Source organism: Physeter macrocephalus, chromosome 11 (genome assembly GCF_002837175.3).
Source record: "Physeter macrocephalus isolate SW-GA chromosome 11, ASM283717v5, whole genome shotgun sequence".
In the NCBI taxonomy this organism is placed as follows: Eukaryota; Metazoa; Chordata; class Mammalia; order Artiodactyla; family Physeteridae; genus Physeter; species Physeter macrocephalus.
The window spans coordinates 120424614-120441374 of record NC_041224.1 but is presented as its reverse complement, the minus strand read 5'-3'; the positions used below and the strand labels follow the sequence as shown (position 1 = coordinate 120441374).

General features: G+C 32.9%; 1 protein-coding gene across 10 annotated transcripts in view; it reads right to left on the bottom strand.

Moving 5' to 3' along the window:
- The window catches only part of MIPOL1 (mirror-image polydactyly 1), a 320015-nt gene that overhangs the window by 228709 nt on the left and 74545 nt on the right, over positions 1-16761 (bottom strand). For 8 of the 10 annotated variants that reach the window (XM_055088396.1, XM_024116474.3, XM_055088392.1 and 5 more), the window contains 3 exons: positions 13106-13337; positions 11216-11366; positions 9844-9949 (listed from right to left, as the gene is read on the bottom strand). In XM_055088396.1, coding sequence (XP_054944371.1) covers positions 9844-9949; positions 11216-11366; positions 13106-13337 — 489 coding nt within the window. The remainder of the gene's footprint in view (positions 1-9843; positions 9950-11215; positions 11367-13105; positions 13338-16761) is intronic. The other 2 variants (XM_055088395.1, XM_055088394.1) reach the window with 1 other exon arrangement.

Sequence of the window (16761 nt, the reverse complement as noted above, 5' to 3'; positions counted from 1 at the left end):
CCATACTGTCTTGATTACTGTAGATTTGTAGTATTGTCTGAAGTCTGGGAGCCTGATTCCTCCAGCTCCATTTTTCTTTCTCAAGATTGCTTTGGCTATTCAGGGTCTTTTTTGTTTCCATACAAATTGTGAAATTTTTTGTTCTAGTTCTGTTAAAAATGCCATTGGTAGTTTGTTAGGGATTGCATTGAATCTGCAGATTGCTTTGGGTAGTAGAGTCATTTTCACAATGTTGATTCTTCCCATTCAAGAACATGGTCTATCTCTCCACCTGTTTGTATCACCTTTAATTCCTTTCATCAGCGTCTTAGTTTTCTGCATACAGGTCTTTTGTCTCCTTAGGTAGGTTTATTCCTAGGTATTTTATTCTTTTTGTTTCAGTGGTAAATGGGAGTGTTTCCTTAATTTCTCTTTCAAATTTTTCATCATTAGTGTATAGGAATGCAAGAGATTTCTGTGCATTAATTTTGTATCCTGCTACTTTACCAAATTCATTTAGAGCTGTAATTTTTAATATAAAAGAGATAAGCTTATCCCTGAAGTGTTAAAATCAATATCAATAATTTTATACACTTTTGAAATATACTATTAAGGGGTATTTAACTTATTTTCTGCACAGAGTTTCTACTTTAAATTTTAACAGATACCAATATGAAAATTCTGTGAAATATAACTGCTACCTAAACTTTTTCCAAGATCATTTCCTCTTTAGAATTGGTTATTGTTATGTATAATGGTTTCTCTCTTTTCCTCTGTGAGACAGAGTGAAGCAATGGGAAGACTATAAGGCTTGGAATCAGATGCACTAAGGTTCAAGTCACAGTCTTGACACTTAGTACTGACCATGTGCCTTTGGGCAAGTTACTTATAAGTCTCTCCAGGTTTACTTCCTCCCATGTAAAATGTAAATATTAACTAATTTACCAGATTATTTTAAGGAATAAAGACAATGTATAGAAGCACCTGGGATATAACTGGTACTCAGTGAATTATAGCTAATATTAATATTTGATTCTTTTTATCTTTATGAAATTCTTAAATCTTTCATAATGTCAGAAGTCATGAAAAGATTTTTGTTCTGTTTAGCTTTTAATTTAAATTCATAGTTCACTGTTAATAGATTTTAAAAGGGAAATAAACAGAAAAGTGAAACAAAAATGTTTGAAACGAAGGATGGGATGATGAGAAAATTACCATTGATATATATATATTTATTAGCATTTATTACATTTTACTTAAACGTGAATCTGAAATAAAAGAAATGGGATGCACAGAATTTGGGTTTTAATCTAATATATACCTATGATAAACCTTCTTGTAGACTGTTACAACAGCATTTCCTTAGCTTCCCTGTTAGTTTTTACATAATGTGAATACTATCATTATAATGTGATCTCATGTTACAAAATTGGCCATACTCTACCTGTAAGCATTATTTGACCTGGCACTCATTATAATTTTCATACTCATAGGATTTTACAGCCAAAGATAATAATATAATCAGCATTCTACCTATCAATATTTCTAACTGCTGTATTTCACAGAGATGGGACTTTTTGTTTTTATCTGAAATGACTAGCTATATTCTTGAAGTCCTTTTTCCTTCCAAATTAAAAAAATATATAGATAGATACATGTAATGCTCCATTATATTAATACGGTTACACCATTTAAATGTTAAAGACTAACATTTTATTAATGCCCATTTATATACAGAAAAAAGGGATTCCATTGTGCATTATTTCTTAAAAGCAAGTATTACGCTATTTTCTGTTCTTCTGATATATAGAACTAACTGACTCTTGTTCTTCTTAATCATTATATGGTCAGAATCATTTGAGATATGATATATGGTAACAGATAATTTTTTTTTACAAGAGAACAATGTAAACATTTTCTATTACACAACAATTTTTATTTTTCCATGTTAATTAGTTGGTATGTCTTAATATATTTGCTATAACAGTAGATTACATACCTATACTTTTAACATTTACATGTTAACCTGAATAGAAGAACTTAAGTTATACGTTTCAGGGATTCTATGTTCTGATGCTTTGGACAATAACATTAAACTCATCTCGTCTCTACCAAAAATAAAAGAACATTCTCTGTAATAAGAAGGGCTTAACAATATTTTTTTAATTTACAAGTTAGTCTAAATATGGGTGCCCAGGGAAGAATCTATAGCAGTTTAAACGCTTGCAGAATCAGTACAGTATGCTAACTAAGCAAATTATGTAACCACTGAATTATATGTAAAATGTAACTAAGATAGATAGATAGATTGATTGATTGATTTATATAAATATAAGACTTAAAGAACTAAGGAGTTCTTTTGACTAAAACCCAATATTGGCCTTATTTCAGTTTAATTGGAAGAGGATCTCAAATTCATCTTCTCCATGAGATATCAGGAACGTGGATTTCTCTTTGTACCAAAGGTTAATAAGAAATGTGTCTGCAAAAGTCAAACAGCATTAAATACCAAAATCTGATTATTATTCTACAGGAGTTGTTCTGTCATTCATAATCTCTCCATGCTCCAAGCTTCCACAGCTAATCTTTAATGGATGACATGCAAGAAAGAAAAATAACTAACATATAGAGCAGAGACTCTAAAGTGAGCATTTAAGAAATAGAAATATAAGGCTTTTAAAGAAATATAAATATTTTAAGTATCACAAAATAACATAAAAACTATTTAAATAAATACTCTTGTGTAAAAATATACACATCTGTATACTGTAAATGCAATAGATTAATAAAAATTAAGAGACATTAAACACTAGACAATGCCCACTGAGACTGTTTCAGAAAAATGAAAGGCTTAATTAAACAAATTATTTTTAAAAGTTATAACCACGTCACTCACGTAAGAGTGATTAAATTAAATGGATTCAGGTCAGGTCATACAATACTATCTCTCACTGTCAAACTTAATTTAAATAAAATAATTTTTGAAGTATTTATGGTTTAATCATTTTATTTAGATGAGAAAAGACATTTACCTAAAGGACAGAGACAATGTTTCAGTTGTGCTTCTCGAAAACATGCCCTAGTATTTGAAGGTCATACATGCCAATAATTTATAAATCATATTATCCACATATATACTTTAATGAGTTAAAACATAATAAGACCTACTTATCAAATTCCTTTATTTTCTTTTTTGTAGAGATGTAAAATTTTTTTTCATATTTTCAAACTTTCTAAATAAGCTTAATTCTGAAAGTCAAGGAAAACTAAAACCTGTGTGGATAAGATGAAGTAAATAAAATATATTTTTAACAAGGAATACATATCAATTCTTTGTGAAACAAAACCATATATAAGTAGCTATGAGATAGTTATTTATGTTAGTTACACTTTGACATGCCCCCTATTAGATCAAGAAGTCTTGAGAAAATACGATGGTGACATCATCACCTTATCATCATAATTACCATTTATTGAGTGCTTTCTAACGGGTTAAGTACTTCACAAACATTATCTCACTTAAACGTCACCAAACTATAATATAGTAGGTTTTAACCAAATCTTAGTGAGGCTTTCACTTACACATGATAAGCAGTAGAAAGATTAGAACACAGGTCTGAATCCAAAGTCTAAGCATTTAACCACTATCTACTACAATGGCGTATTATGAATCAGAAGTGACTGCAAACAAAAGACATGTTTGAAATACCAAATCTGTTTTATTTGCTGATGCATAGTCAGTGCCTAGCACAGTGCCTAGTACATAAGAACACCTCAATAAATATTTCTTTAATTTTTAAAGAAGTTAGCATAGTCCCTATTAAGCACCTAATAAAAACAGTATCAATGGTGGTGATGATGATGATGGTGATGTCAAAAAAGTAGGGGAAGATAAAAAGGTCAACCATTTGAGATTTTATCATGACGCAGGACACAACGGAGTTTCCAACTCTCATGAGATCACATTATAATGATAGTATTCACATTATGTAAAACTAACAGGGAAGCAAAGGAAATGCTGTTGTAACAGTCTACACGAAGGTTTATCATAGGTATATATTAGATTAAAACCCAAATCCTGAGCATCCCATTTCTTTTATTTCAGATTCATGTTTAAGTAAAATGTAATAAATGCTAATAAATATATATATCTCAATGGTAATTTTTATCATCATCCAATCCTTCATTTCAAACTTTTTTGTTTCACTTTTCTGTTTATTTCCCTTTTAAAATCTATTAACAGTGAACTATGAATTTAAATTAAAAGCTAAACAGAACAAAATTTTTTTCATGACTTCTGACATTATGAAAGATTTAAGAATTTCATAAAGATAAAAGTAATCAAATATTAATATTAGCTATAATTCACTGAGTACCAGTTATATCCTAGGTGCCTCTATACATTGTCTCTAATCCTTAAAATAATCTGGTAAATTAGCTAATATTTACATCTTACATGGGAGGAAGTAAACCTGGAGAGGCTAATAAGTAACTTGCCCAAAGGCACATGGTCAGTATTAAGTGTCAAGACTGTGACTTGAACCTTACTCCATCTGATTCCAAGGCTTATAGTCTTTCCATTGCTTCAACCTGTCTCACAAAGTACTGGGAACATTTTGTTTTATGTGGTTTTGATTATACAAGATTCTTATTCTTATAAATTATACAATCAGCTGGGGAGACAAGTTGGACTAACATATACGTAAGTTACACAATAAAGACATAAAAGTAAAAAAGGGAAAAATCTGAAGGACAAGAAAAATGGCACAGGTAAAATGGCAAGATCTGATCAAAGCCATCACATGGATTTCATAAGATGTTGGTTTATGTAACCTTTACGTGTCGAACCTATCACAGGAATTATTTTAAGATTAGTGAGCAAGTAACTTAAAAAAAAATCACATCTTTTAAAAGTAACATTACTTTTTCTAATACTAAATCACTGCAGAAAACCTGAAAAGGCAGAAGAAATCCTGTTAATTGAAGCATTTATACACCCATTAACACTATCAAAATTTGACTCTCATATTATATATACGTGTATATAGTTTTTTAACAAAAATTATAAATACAGCTTCCCCCTACTTCTTTCATTTAACTTTAATTCATAAAGTTTTTTTCATATCATTAAATATTCTTTTTTGTTTTTGTTTTTGTTTTTTGCATTACGCGGGCCTCTCACTGTTGTGGCCTCTCCCGTTGCGGAGCACAGGCTCCGGACATGCAGGCTCAGCGGCCATGGCTCACGGGCCCAGCCGCTCCACGGCATGTGGGATCTTCCCGGACTGGGGCACGAACCCGTGTTCCCTGCATCGGCAGGCGGACTCTCAACCACTGCGCCACCAGGGAAGCCCTAAATATTCTTTAAAAACGTGTTTTAATTACTGCACAATGTCTCACACCATAAAGGTACCTGAATTTATTTAACCATTGCCTTATTATTCGATTGATTCTAATTCTATTGCTATAACAACTAATACTGATATGAATTATCATATATATATATAAATCTTTACATTAAAAATACTCAAAGAAAATGGCTATTTCCTTAGAATACCTCATATTTTAATTAACATTTTATTTGAAAAACCTATAGACATACATTTTTGTATCCTATTTGCAATTTCCAATGTTCAGATGTTTTAGCATGTATTTCTTTTAATGTGGAATATTTTGACTTTTAAAACATTTTATATTCTGCTTAAGTATACTATAATACTTTTATGTGTATGCACATTTGTAATATAATTTAGCAAATACATTTTTATTTTGAATATAAAAATGAGCAGTGATAGAAACAAACATCCATGCTTGTGTGGATTCTTTGTTCTTTCATACGACTAAATAAAACATTTATTACATGTACTCATAGTACCATAATGTTCCTCTTTCTATGAGGGTAGTAACATACTTTTTTTTGTTATTGTGTTTAGCTTTTTGATTGCACTTACTACTGATCAGGTAGGAGATAACCTTTTTCAAGAAACCTTTTTCAAGATTAGCTTTTCTTTTTTAAGATAAACTTTTAAAAATTCATGTATAATGAGAAAATATGAAAAAGTTCAAGAGTTACCAAGAGTCAGTTGATAAATTTCTGGTAGTTTCAAACCAATGGATTTCTTAAACAATTCAGTTTTTTTCTTTTGACATATTATAATAATAATTCTAAGGTTAAAAGTAAAATATCTTAAAGTTTTTTAATAAGATAGAACTAAAGCATTAAAAAGTAAAGATACATTTTGAAAATTTATATTTTAAAAAACTTAGGGGATTTAAATTTTGAGTCATTTTTTTCTTTTTTAAAAATTTATTTATTTTTGGTTGCATTGAGTCTTTGTTGCTGCACACAGGCTTTCTCTAGCTGCGGCGAGTGGGGGCTACTCTTCGTTGCGGTGCGCGGGCTTCTCATTGTGGTGGCTTCTCTTGTTGTGAAGCACAGGCTCTAGGCATGCGGGCTTCAGTAGCTGTGGCACATGGGCTCAGTAGTTGTGGCTCACGGGCTCTAGAGCGCAGGCTCAGTAGTTGTGACACATGGGTCTAGTTGCTCCGCAGCATGTGGAATCTTCCCAGACTAGGGCTCGAACCCATGTCCCCTGCATTGGCAGGTGGATTCTTAACCACTGCACCACCAGGCAAGTCCTTGAGCCATTTTTATATGGTTGGACGTGTTTCTTTAGGATTGCTTAGTTTCAGAGAAACTATATAACACTGCTATTTTCATCAATTTAGGAAGCTATAAAAATATCCTAAACATCTTTCAAACATTCAACATTTATTGAAATAGTATTTTGGGGCTTCCCTGGTGGCACAGTGGTTGAGAGTCCGCCTGCCGATGCAGGGGACACGGGTTTGTGCCCCGTTCCGGGAAGATCCCACATGCCGCAAAGCGGCTGGGCCCAAGAGCCATGGCCACTGAGCCTGCGCATCCGGAGCTTGTGCTCCGCAACGGGAGAGGCCACAACAGTGAGAGGTCCGCGTACCGCACAAAAAAAAAAAAAAAAAAAAAGAAATAGTATTTTGTCATTAATGAGAAGAATTTGATGTTAACAAGAATCATAAAGCAATCAAATTCTTTCCATTTTAGGCATGTGTGTTTCATACTGTTTAGTAATAGGGAACCCTTAAATATACACCAATAAATAAATATGTAAAGTATATGATTAGCTATATTACACAAAAGTTTAAAGAGTAAATATTAATGCTTAATGATTTTTCCCCTCCAAGAGATAAATGAGCTACGCAGATATATTAATTCATGATTACAATAAATCACAATGGCTTAAATCTTATTAAATTATATCTGTTAAGACACATACAAAGTTAAATTATAATGCAAACACCTTAAAACAAATGTACTTCTTGTAATACCATTCCAGCAATTAGTATACATACTTGATTATAAAAAGCCAAGAAACTTCTAAATTGTTCTAAATTTATATTTGAATTATTCATTTTTAACATACTGTTAATTTTCCTTAAAATATATTACTCTATTTCCCCACTAAAAAAGAAACAAAAAATTCATAGTAGTTTAACATAATAGAAAAACAACCATCTGGTACTTGGCTGGAGTATTTATTTATGATCACCTTAGTTATATTTTCATGGTGATGTTCTACTTTGCACAGTAATATTTTCTAGACAGACAGTATCTGTTAATCATGTCTCTGACCTAAAACACCAGAATTCTTTCATATGCAACCAGGTTAAGCGGTTTATTATTTTTTTTAATTTTTTAATGTATGTATGTATGTATGTATGGCTGAGTTGGGTCTTCCTTGCTGCACGTGGGCTTTCTCTGGTTGCGGCGAGTGGGGGCTACTCTTCATTGGTGTGTATGGGCTTCTCACTGCAGTGGCTTCTCTTGTTGAGGAGCACAGGCTTCAGTGGTTGTGGCACACAGGCTTCAGTAGTTGTGGCTCGTGGGCTCAGTAGTTGTGGCTCGTGGGCTCTAGAGCACAGGCTCAGTAGTTGTGGTGCACAGGTTTAGTAGCTCTGAGGCATGTGGGATCTTCCTGGACCAGGGCTTGAACCAGTGTCCTCTGCGTTGGCAGACGGATTTTTAACCATTGTACCACCAGCGAAGTCCCAGGTTAAGTGATTTATAAAGTATGATTATAACTTCAAACTAATCACAAAATACAATTACTTTTTAAAAGCATTCCAATTGATAAAAAAAAGTTAAAATAAGGGATCTATAAAATGCCTCTGAATGCTAATTTCTACTATTCTATGAAATGTCTCTTTTCTTAACACACTAAAACAGTGTGAGGAAGAGAGTCACAGGGATAATATATAAACTGTAGAGAGAGAGAGACAGAGTCCATCAGAGACAACTGAGAATCACCTGATCATACCTGTAACACATCACAGATACATTTTAAAAATTTTCTCCTTGCCATGACCTGTGAATGAAGATAGACTCCAAAACATATTTCAGGCATTCATTTATAATCTTAAACTCTGGCAACCTTTTACCAGAAAACATTATCTTCAGGGAAAGATCTTTTCAGGGCAAACATTATCTTCATCATCATCCATGTCATCAGATGAAAATTAATTAACTGCACAAAACAGATTTTTGAATCAAATGTAGGTTTTCACTGGCAATGAATATATGACTACCTTCATACAAAGGAGAAGTATTTCCTCTTAACAAGCTAAAACAATAAGTGGTATGTGAACTGCTGGTTGAAAGGTAGAGGCACTGGTAATCATTATTTCCCCTTGTTTGTTCAGGCCCTTCCAACAAAACAAACAACCTTTTTGTGATTGGATGGCTCGTGGGCTCTAGAGCACAGGCTCAGTAGTTGTGGTGCACAGGTTTAGTAGCTCTGAGGCATGTGGGATCTTCCTGGACCAGGGCTTGAACCAGTGTCCTCTGCGTTGGCAGACGGATTTTTAACCATTGTACCACCAGCGAAGTCCCAGGTTAAGTGATTTATAAAGTATGATTATAACTTCAAACTAATCACAAAATACAATTACTTTTTAAAAGCATTCCAATTGATAAAAAAAAGTTAAAATAAGGGATCTATAAAATGCCTCTGAATGCTAATTTCTACTATTCTATGAAATGTCTCTTTTCTTAACACACTAAAACAGTGTGAGGAAGAGAGTCACAGGGATAATATATAAACTGTAGAGAGAGAGAGACAGAGTCCATCAGAGACAACTGAGAATCACCTGATCATACCTGTAACACATCACAGATACATTTTAAAAATTTTCTCCTTGCCATGACCTGTGAATGAAGATAGACTCCAAAACATATTTCAGGCATTCATTTATAATCTTAAACTCTGGCAACCTTTTACCAGAAAACATTATCTTCAGGGAAAGATCTTTTCAGGGCAAACATTATCTTCATCATCATCCATGTCATCAGATGAAAATTAATTAACTGCACAAAACAGATTTTTGAATCAAATGTAGGTTTTCACTGGCAATGAATATATGACTACCTTCATACAAAGGAGAAGTATTTCCTCTTAACAAGCTAAAACAATAAGTGGTATGTGAACTGCTGGTTGAAAGGTAGAGGCACTGGTAATCATTATTTCCCCTTGTTTGTTCAGGCCCTTCCAACAAAACAAACAACCTTTTTGTGATTGGATTGACATGGTGTTAACAATGCATTTAATGCCCAAATCAGTATGAATACAGGTAAAGCTCTCACTAATACCAGTACCAGGATGTTAAAGCCACCTATTTTCTAAGCAGCCAAAAAAAAAAAGAAAGAAAGAAGTCAGAGCTTTCCCTCCTTTGACAAATAAGCTAGTATGCTACTATTCATCAAGCCACATCAGATAATAACCTTGTGTATGATTTTGAATGCCATATGTTAATACTGATCTACTATACCTGCTGTTTTTTCAGCAATTTGAGCTTCTGTTGCTTTTTCTTGGAGTTCCAGTTTAAGCTTTAGTTTTCTCTGTTCTTTATCTTCTTTAGTCAGTTTTTCTTGAAGCTAAAACACATTGAAATAAACAGATTCTTACTAATAAATTTCTTGCACAAATATAATTAATCCCGAAGATAATTTTTACTTTTCTCTAGACCCTTATAGAATAACTGTATTAACTTACTGAATACATAACTCCAGGGGAAAAACAAATTTAAGGTTTTAAGATATTTTATAAAATAATTATTACCTGAAATGACATAGAAATTATAAAAACATTTTAATATACACTTAATTTAAGTGTGTGTATAGGCAAATGAAATTAAAGAAGGAACATTATTATTAAAAATAACTACTGCAGCAAAAAGCAATCTGATCCATTCTTTTGTCTTAAAGCAAAAGACTTGGAAGGGACTGTCATAATAAAATAATGGGTAGCACAAATTATAGTTTCTCTTAGTAATTCTAATATTTTGAAACAAAATTAATTAAGATAATAATCTTAATATTTGATACAAATCTCCCTTTGAGAATGCTATGCCATCATATTCCATTTAAATTGGCATTGGCACCTGGCTCATAATTGGCATGTAATAAACAGCTGGTAAATGAAAATACAGAAAATATCTCAGGCTTTCATACAGGATCCCTCCAAATGTTTTCTTTTTAATTTCTCCCTCCGTTTATGTCATTTATGCTGTTTTCCGTCAGACATGATCAACATTCTTAACATCATGCTTCAGTTTGATTAGGTCAAACAACTAGAATATTAGAATCAGAAAAGTATGTAGAGGTTAAAAAAAAAGGCAAGCATAGAAAATGAACATTATTTAATAACATTATTTAAAGCTCAAAGGAATGTAACTAGAAAAAGAGGAAAGATAAAACATGACATGACAAATTGGATTGGACAAAATGTAGCAGTATAAGATAACACAAGGTAAATGACAATATTTCCAAGCCTTGCTACTTTAAAGTTTACATATATTATTGAGGTGAAATACAGGGCACAGATACTACAAAAAAGAAAAAAAAAGTTAAGAAAGTAACATGAAACCAATGAAGTAAAATTTGAATTTTTTAGGTACCACAGATCTATGAAAAAGGAAGTGATATTGCAAGCCACCAAGCCAGGAAACCAAAGAAATTGCTTTTCACAGCTCATGTCTCAACTCAATCATACTGTGAATGGCATGGTATGGCAATAGCATAAAGCTACTGTTAAAGGATTAAAGTACACAATAAAACTGAATTATGATGAGTGACAAAGCAAACTTAGAAGGTCAACAGCTAAAAGTATACTGTACAATCATCAGACTTTCTATATTGTACCTTTTTATTGCTGGCTTTGAGAATGTCCAATTCTTTGAGAAGCAATGCTATTGTCTCCTCTTTATTTAAGTCTGAAGTAACTTGACAAGGAATCATACATTTGTAATGCAAATCATTATTTCTATGTTCCATAATGCTGTAATAAAGAAAACTATTAAAACAATATACATATAATTTCAACTATATAGGATCTATACATCTTATACTTCAAATGGGGGAAACATTTAATTTTAACAGTTAGTACGTAAAGTTACTTAATTTAAATTTTTTCTTGTTATGCACTGTTAAGAAAATACTATGGATGAAAAAGATTAAACACTGCAATTTCACAGAGGTGCTAATATACAATATATCACAGAGGTGCTAATATGTCAATTTCACAGGGAGAGCTAAATCTGTGAAAAGCATTTAGTAATGTCTAGAGATTCATGGTTCAGTATACTTAAAGAACGCAGTTTTTAAGGGCTTGTGAATATTAATTCAATTTGTACTTCTTGTCAGGACTCTAGATACATTTCTTACTTTTCTGAAAATGGGAACAATAAATATTTTTTTCATTATAATTGACAGAATATCATATTTTCATTATTAAATTTGTAACATTAAAAATGAAAACCTATTCCTGTAACATTTAAGAAAAAAAAAATTTGGGGGGCTTCCTTGGTGGCGCAGTGGTTGAGAGTTCGCCTGCCGATGCAGGGGACGCGGGTTCGTGCCCCCGTCCGGGAAGATCCCACATGCCGCGGAGCGGCTGGGCCCGTGAGCCATGGCCGCTGAGCCTGCGCGTTTGGAGCCTGTGCTCCGCAACGGGAGAGGCCACAACAGTCAAGAGGCCCGGGTACCGCAAAAAAAAAATTTTTTTTACAATGTGTATGCTATTTGAGAACAATATTAACTTGTTAGCAAGTACTATAAAGGAAGGGAAGGGAAAAGAGATGACTTTAGCCTAATCTCTATTATTTACTTTTCCCATGTGGTTATAAAGTTTATCACCTCTTCATTCATCCCTACTCCCCAAAAATGTACTCCAAACTGCACTTTGATAAGAATATAACTAATTGCCAAGAAAGTGGAACATATTAATATATCCACTTCATTATATATTAATATTCATTAATATAGCTATTTCATAAATTTTAAGTAAATAGAAATAGATATTCCTAGGTAAAACTCCGTTAAAAAGTATTCCATAAAATATGATTTTTGTCTGGACTGAAAACATAATATTTATATTTCAATATAGTTATAAATTATATTAGTCATTGAGAATCTTTAAATTTAGTAGTATTTTCATAGTACATGACTAATTATCAAAGTGCTTTTCTCCCATAGGTAAAAGTCACAGGTGTCAAAATTCAAATCCCTTCATGAAATAGGTAGCTACATAAAGTGAATGGGCAGAAACTACAGAATGTAAAATAATAAGGAAGGTAAATGGGAGAGTAGACAACCCTTCTAAAAGCATTCAAATTCATTTAAATGAAGAACAGCGCTGCCCAAAATCAAATCATATCTTTGGGCTTATTTTGTCTTGGAGCTGCCAGGTTATGGCTCTGATGAATAATATTCCATTTAATATCAACTTAATAGCTATTTCCAGATCCTTAATGAATGGTCACTTAAAATAATATTCAACAAAACAATACAAAACCTCATGATCTTCATTCAAACTCACCTTGTGCTTTTTCACTCAGTGATTTAGACACATTATATCAATGTAATGAAAATAGTAGAAAACTCTAGTATTAGATTCCTCAAATTCTAATAAGTTAATGATATGTCAAATTTAGGCCATATCAAAAAGAAGAAAGGGAGGGACAGAGAGAGGAAGGAAGGAAGGAAGAGTTCTCCCAATTCTTACTTTCTAAATCTAACGCTGCTAGCACTCACTTGAACTTTTCTGTAGTGCAGTAAGCTGTCTCATCACCTAGATGAGGACTGATGACTTGAAAATTCCTTGATCTCTCCTCTGGCAATTCTATGCCTTCATATGTAGCTTCATTAACTAATTCATTGGATTTCTGATGCATGCTTCCCTTAGAATTCACAGGCAGTTGCTCATCTGGCTGTGTACTTTTATTTCTCCCCGTGGTCTCTTGTTCAAGATAACCGTGGGTTACGTCTGCATTTAAAACAAAACAAAAACATGAGATATGAAACACCATCGTTACATATTAAATCAATCAAATGAATATTTTTGTGGAAATAAGAGCTCTCACGGCTTTAAACATGCACTTACTAACCTTACTCCTATTGTTATCAGACAAACATGTGCAGGGTGATTTTGCCACAAATATTTCCATTTCCACAGTCAGTAGACATTTAGAACAGTGGTTTACAACCTTAAGCGCACATCAGCTGAGGAGTTTTTAAAAACCCTCAAGCTCAGGCCACATCTTCTACTAATTAAATCAAAATCTCTGGGAGTGATCACATGATTCCAGCATACAATCAAGGGTGGGAACCACTGACTTAGAGGTTATTATTTTCTACATTAACTTTTCTTTCCTAGATTTTGAAAAATAGGATGCAATAAGTTAACTGATTACAGTGAAATGATAATGTGCATGGAATTTTGGTATTGGACTGAGTTAAAATTCTGGCTTTGCCAAGCACATAACTTTGAGGAAATTACTTTACTCTTCCATACCTCAGATTCTGGTTTGCAAAATGGACACATAATAGTACTTACTTGAGTTGTTGTAAGGATTAACTGAATTAAGAATTAATGAATGTAAAATGCCTGGCCTAGTGTTTGGCATGTCAATAAATGTTAGCTATTATTTTTGTAATCATCATCATATAAAAATGGAAATAACATAAGGAGAATTATTTTTAACTTCCATTTTGTCAGATACGTATTATACATTAGACAATATTTTGTAATGCCTGGCTATCTCATAAATATTAGTTATTTTAAGCTGTAACTAGTAAATAATAGCTATTTCAAAGGAAGAGTGTATATCTGATGTTATAGTGAAATTCTGGGGAGAAAATGACACACAAGCAAGTACACAAAACAAACTCTTTTAACCAGTAAATCAGATCAACAGGCACAAATACAGATTGTAACTAGGACTTTATTATTTCCAACAGAAATAAATCTTCAACTTTTAAAAGCAGGTGAATCTCACCTACTTGTTGATGATGCCTACTTTAACTTGCCGAACTTAAAATTCCTTTGAGGCAGAAGAAGAGTAGTTTTAGAATAAAAACAAATGGGAAACATAAATAAGGTACTCATTCTTTAAGAATAAATTCTTTGCTTACATATATGCTGAAATTAGGTAGAGCCAGTCATAAACTCCAAGTCCTGGACATTACCTGATTGGTGGTTGAATGCTAGATCAGAAACCATTCATTTTTGGTCAATTACTCTCTATTTCCCTGTGTTTGTGGGAATAAACTGGGAGAAAGTGCTATCATAATTACATACTGTGATATATCTATGAAATTTCATTATATTTTGTTTTAAACTTTAACAAATATAGGTATCTGAAGATTATTTGTTGGTTCTTGACATTTCAAAACAATTTGCTTTAGATGTTCATCATGCTACTTTTCTAGAATAGGCTGGTATTAGTACTCCCAAATCTGAATGAGGTATTATAAAATTTTATAAATGGACACTAAGGAATACCACTATCATTAACAGGCCATGCTTTTTTAACACTAACATATAACTTTATAGGCAATTCAAAGAAAGAAAATTAAATAGTTATGGAAAACAGTATCAAAATAACAAAAATTGTCTCCAGGGGCATATCAGAAGATAACTATTAGGCTCTATGCTATTCTCCAGTTTATGAGGTACAAAGATTCTTGAAAAGGTAAAAGGATAAGCCAAGGAGCATTGCCAGCTAGAAAAAGCCTCCAGTTCCCCATGACAACACCTTATCAATTGCTTCAGAATCTTAAGTCTTGACTCTGTGACCTGTTTTTGAGACCAAACTTACCATTATCTGCAACTTGTCCCATGTTTTCACCTCTGTATTTCGGGGTCTAGTGCAGCATCTCTCTTCTTTCAGTTTTTTATTTCTAACCTGTGAGTGCTTACTTTACCCCATCCCTGATATCTATATTGCTATTTGGTTACTAGATTTATAGCTCTCTTTCTCACTTCAGCTTACCTAATGTCAAATTTCATGATCCCTGAGCTCTTGGTAAATCACTGCCTTTTAACCTGTGACTGTACTATATTCTCCAAACTGAGAGCAGACATGGAACCTTCTCAATAAGAGGGCTCTTTACTGATCCCTCCTGGATCCTACTAATTATAACCCCCTGAAGTATTATCAAAACAAATTCATCAAGTTCTAACACACTTCTGGATTTTTATTTTAAATGTTTAATATTTTTGAAGAATTCATACTGTACGATTTGGCTCTGTTTCTGGATGTTTCTATCCTTGCTCTGGAGCAAAAGCTTTTAGATTCCTGACTGAAACTGTTCACCAGATATTTGGAACCTGCTCTACAACTATCCATACTCTTCCACTGAGAATTTAATTTTACTTTAGAGTAAACAAAGCTGATTTATAAAATTTTCCTTTGGTCTTTTGTTTTTGGACCAACTGTTTTAGCAAATATTGCTTAAATCCTCTGAATGCTCCTAATACTCTTCTACTCTGCCATATTGCATTATCCAATATCAGAATTCGATCATTTGTATAGAAAGTTTGACGCCCTCAATTTATTTATTTATTCATTAATTTAATAATAATCCATGGAAAGGCTGCAGTGTGATATGTCCTGTGATAAGTACTGGGAAAACAAAGATGGGTAAGAAACAGATTCTCCCCTCAAGGACTCTACAGTAAGAGAAGGAAGACAAACTGATCTAGTAAATTGAATACAATGTACTAAGGAGTATGCTAGGGCTACAGAGACCACATAAAAAACATGCTAGACATCCTGATGCTCTACTGGAAGACTATGAGAAGATTTCACAAAGGCATTTGTTCCAAAACAGGACAAGCAGAAATATGCAAAGTAATGAACTGTCGAAGAGTTTGAGCTTGGTGAAGTAAAGAGAAAGTTGACAGACTATAAGAATAAGAGAACAGGAGGAATGAGTACAGAAGAGAAGAAATAGCTTTAGGAAAAACACAAGACATTTGTTGTTCTGAAAGGACAAGATGCTATAGTTGAGGAGTGAAAACTTGTAAAATGAGTAACACTGTAAAGATAAATTCCAAGATGTGGTAGATCTGGGAATGTGTTGATTAAATAGATTGATGATGAAGGTACTTGGAGAGGAGGAAATCAAGGTATCAGGGTACAGGGAGTGCCATCTTTCAAGAAACTGAAGTCATTCAGAAAAATGGCAAGAAATGGAGAGAAGTGAAAGACAAATGCAAAAGACTTCACTGACTGCATAAACATGCTAAAGAAGACAGAAACAGATGAGAAAGCTGACTGATGTTAACAGTCATTTCTTTCTACCTTTTTACTTTGAAATAATTCCAATCTTATAAAAAAGTTGCAAAAATAGTACAAAGAATTACTATACACCCTTCATCCAGATTCCTCAATGTTAACATTTTA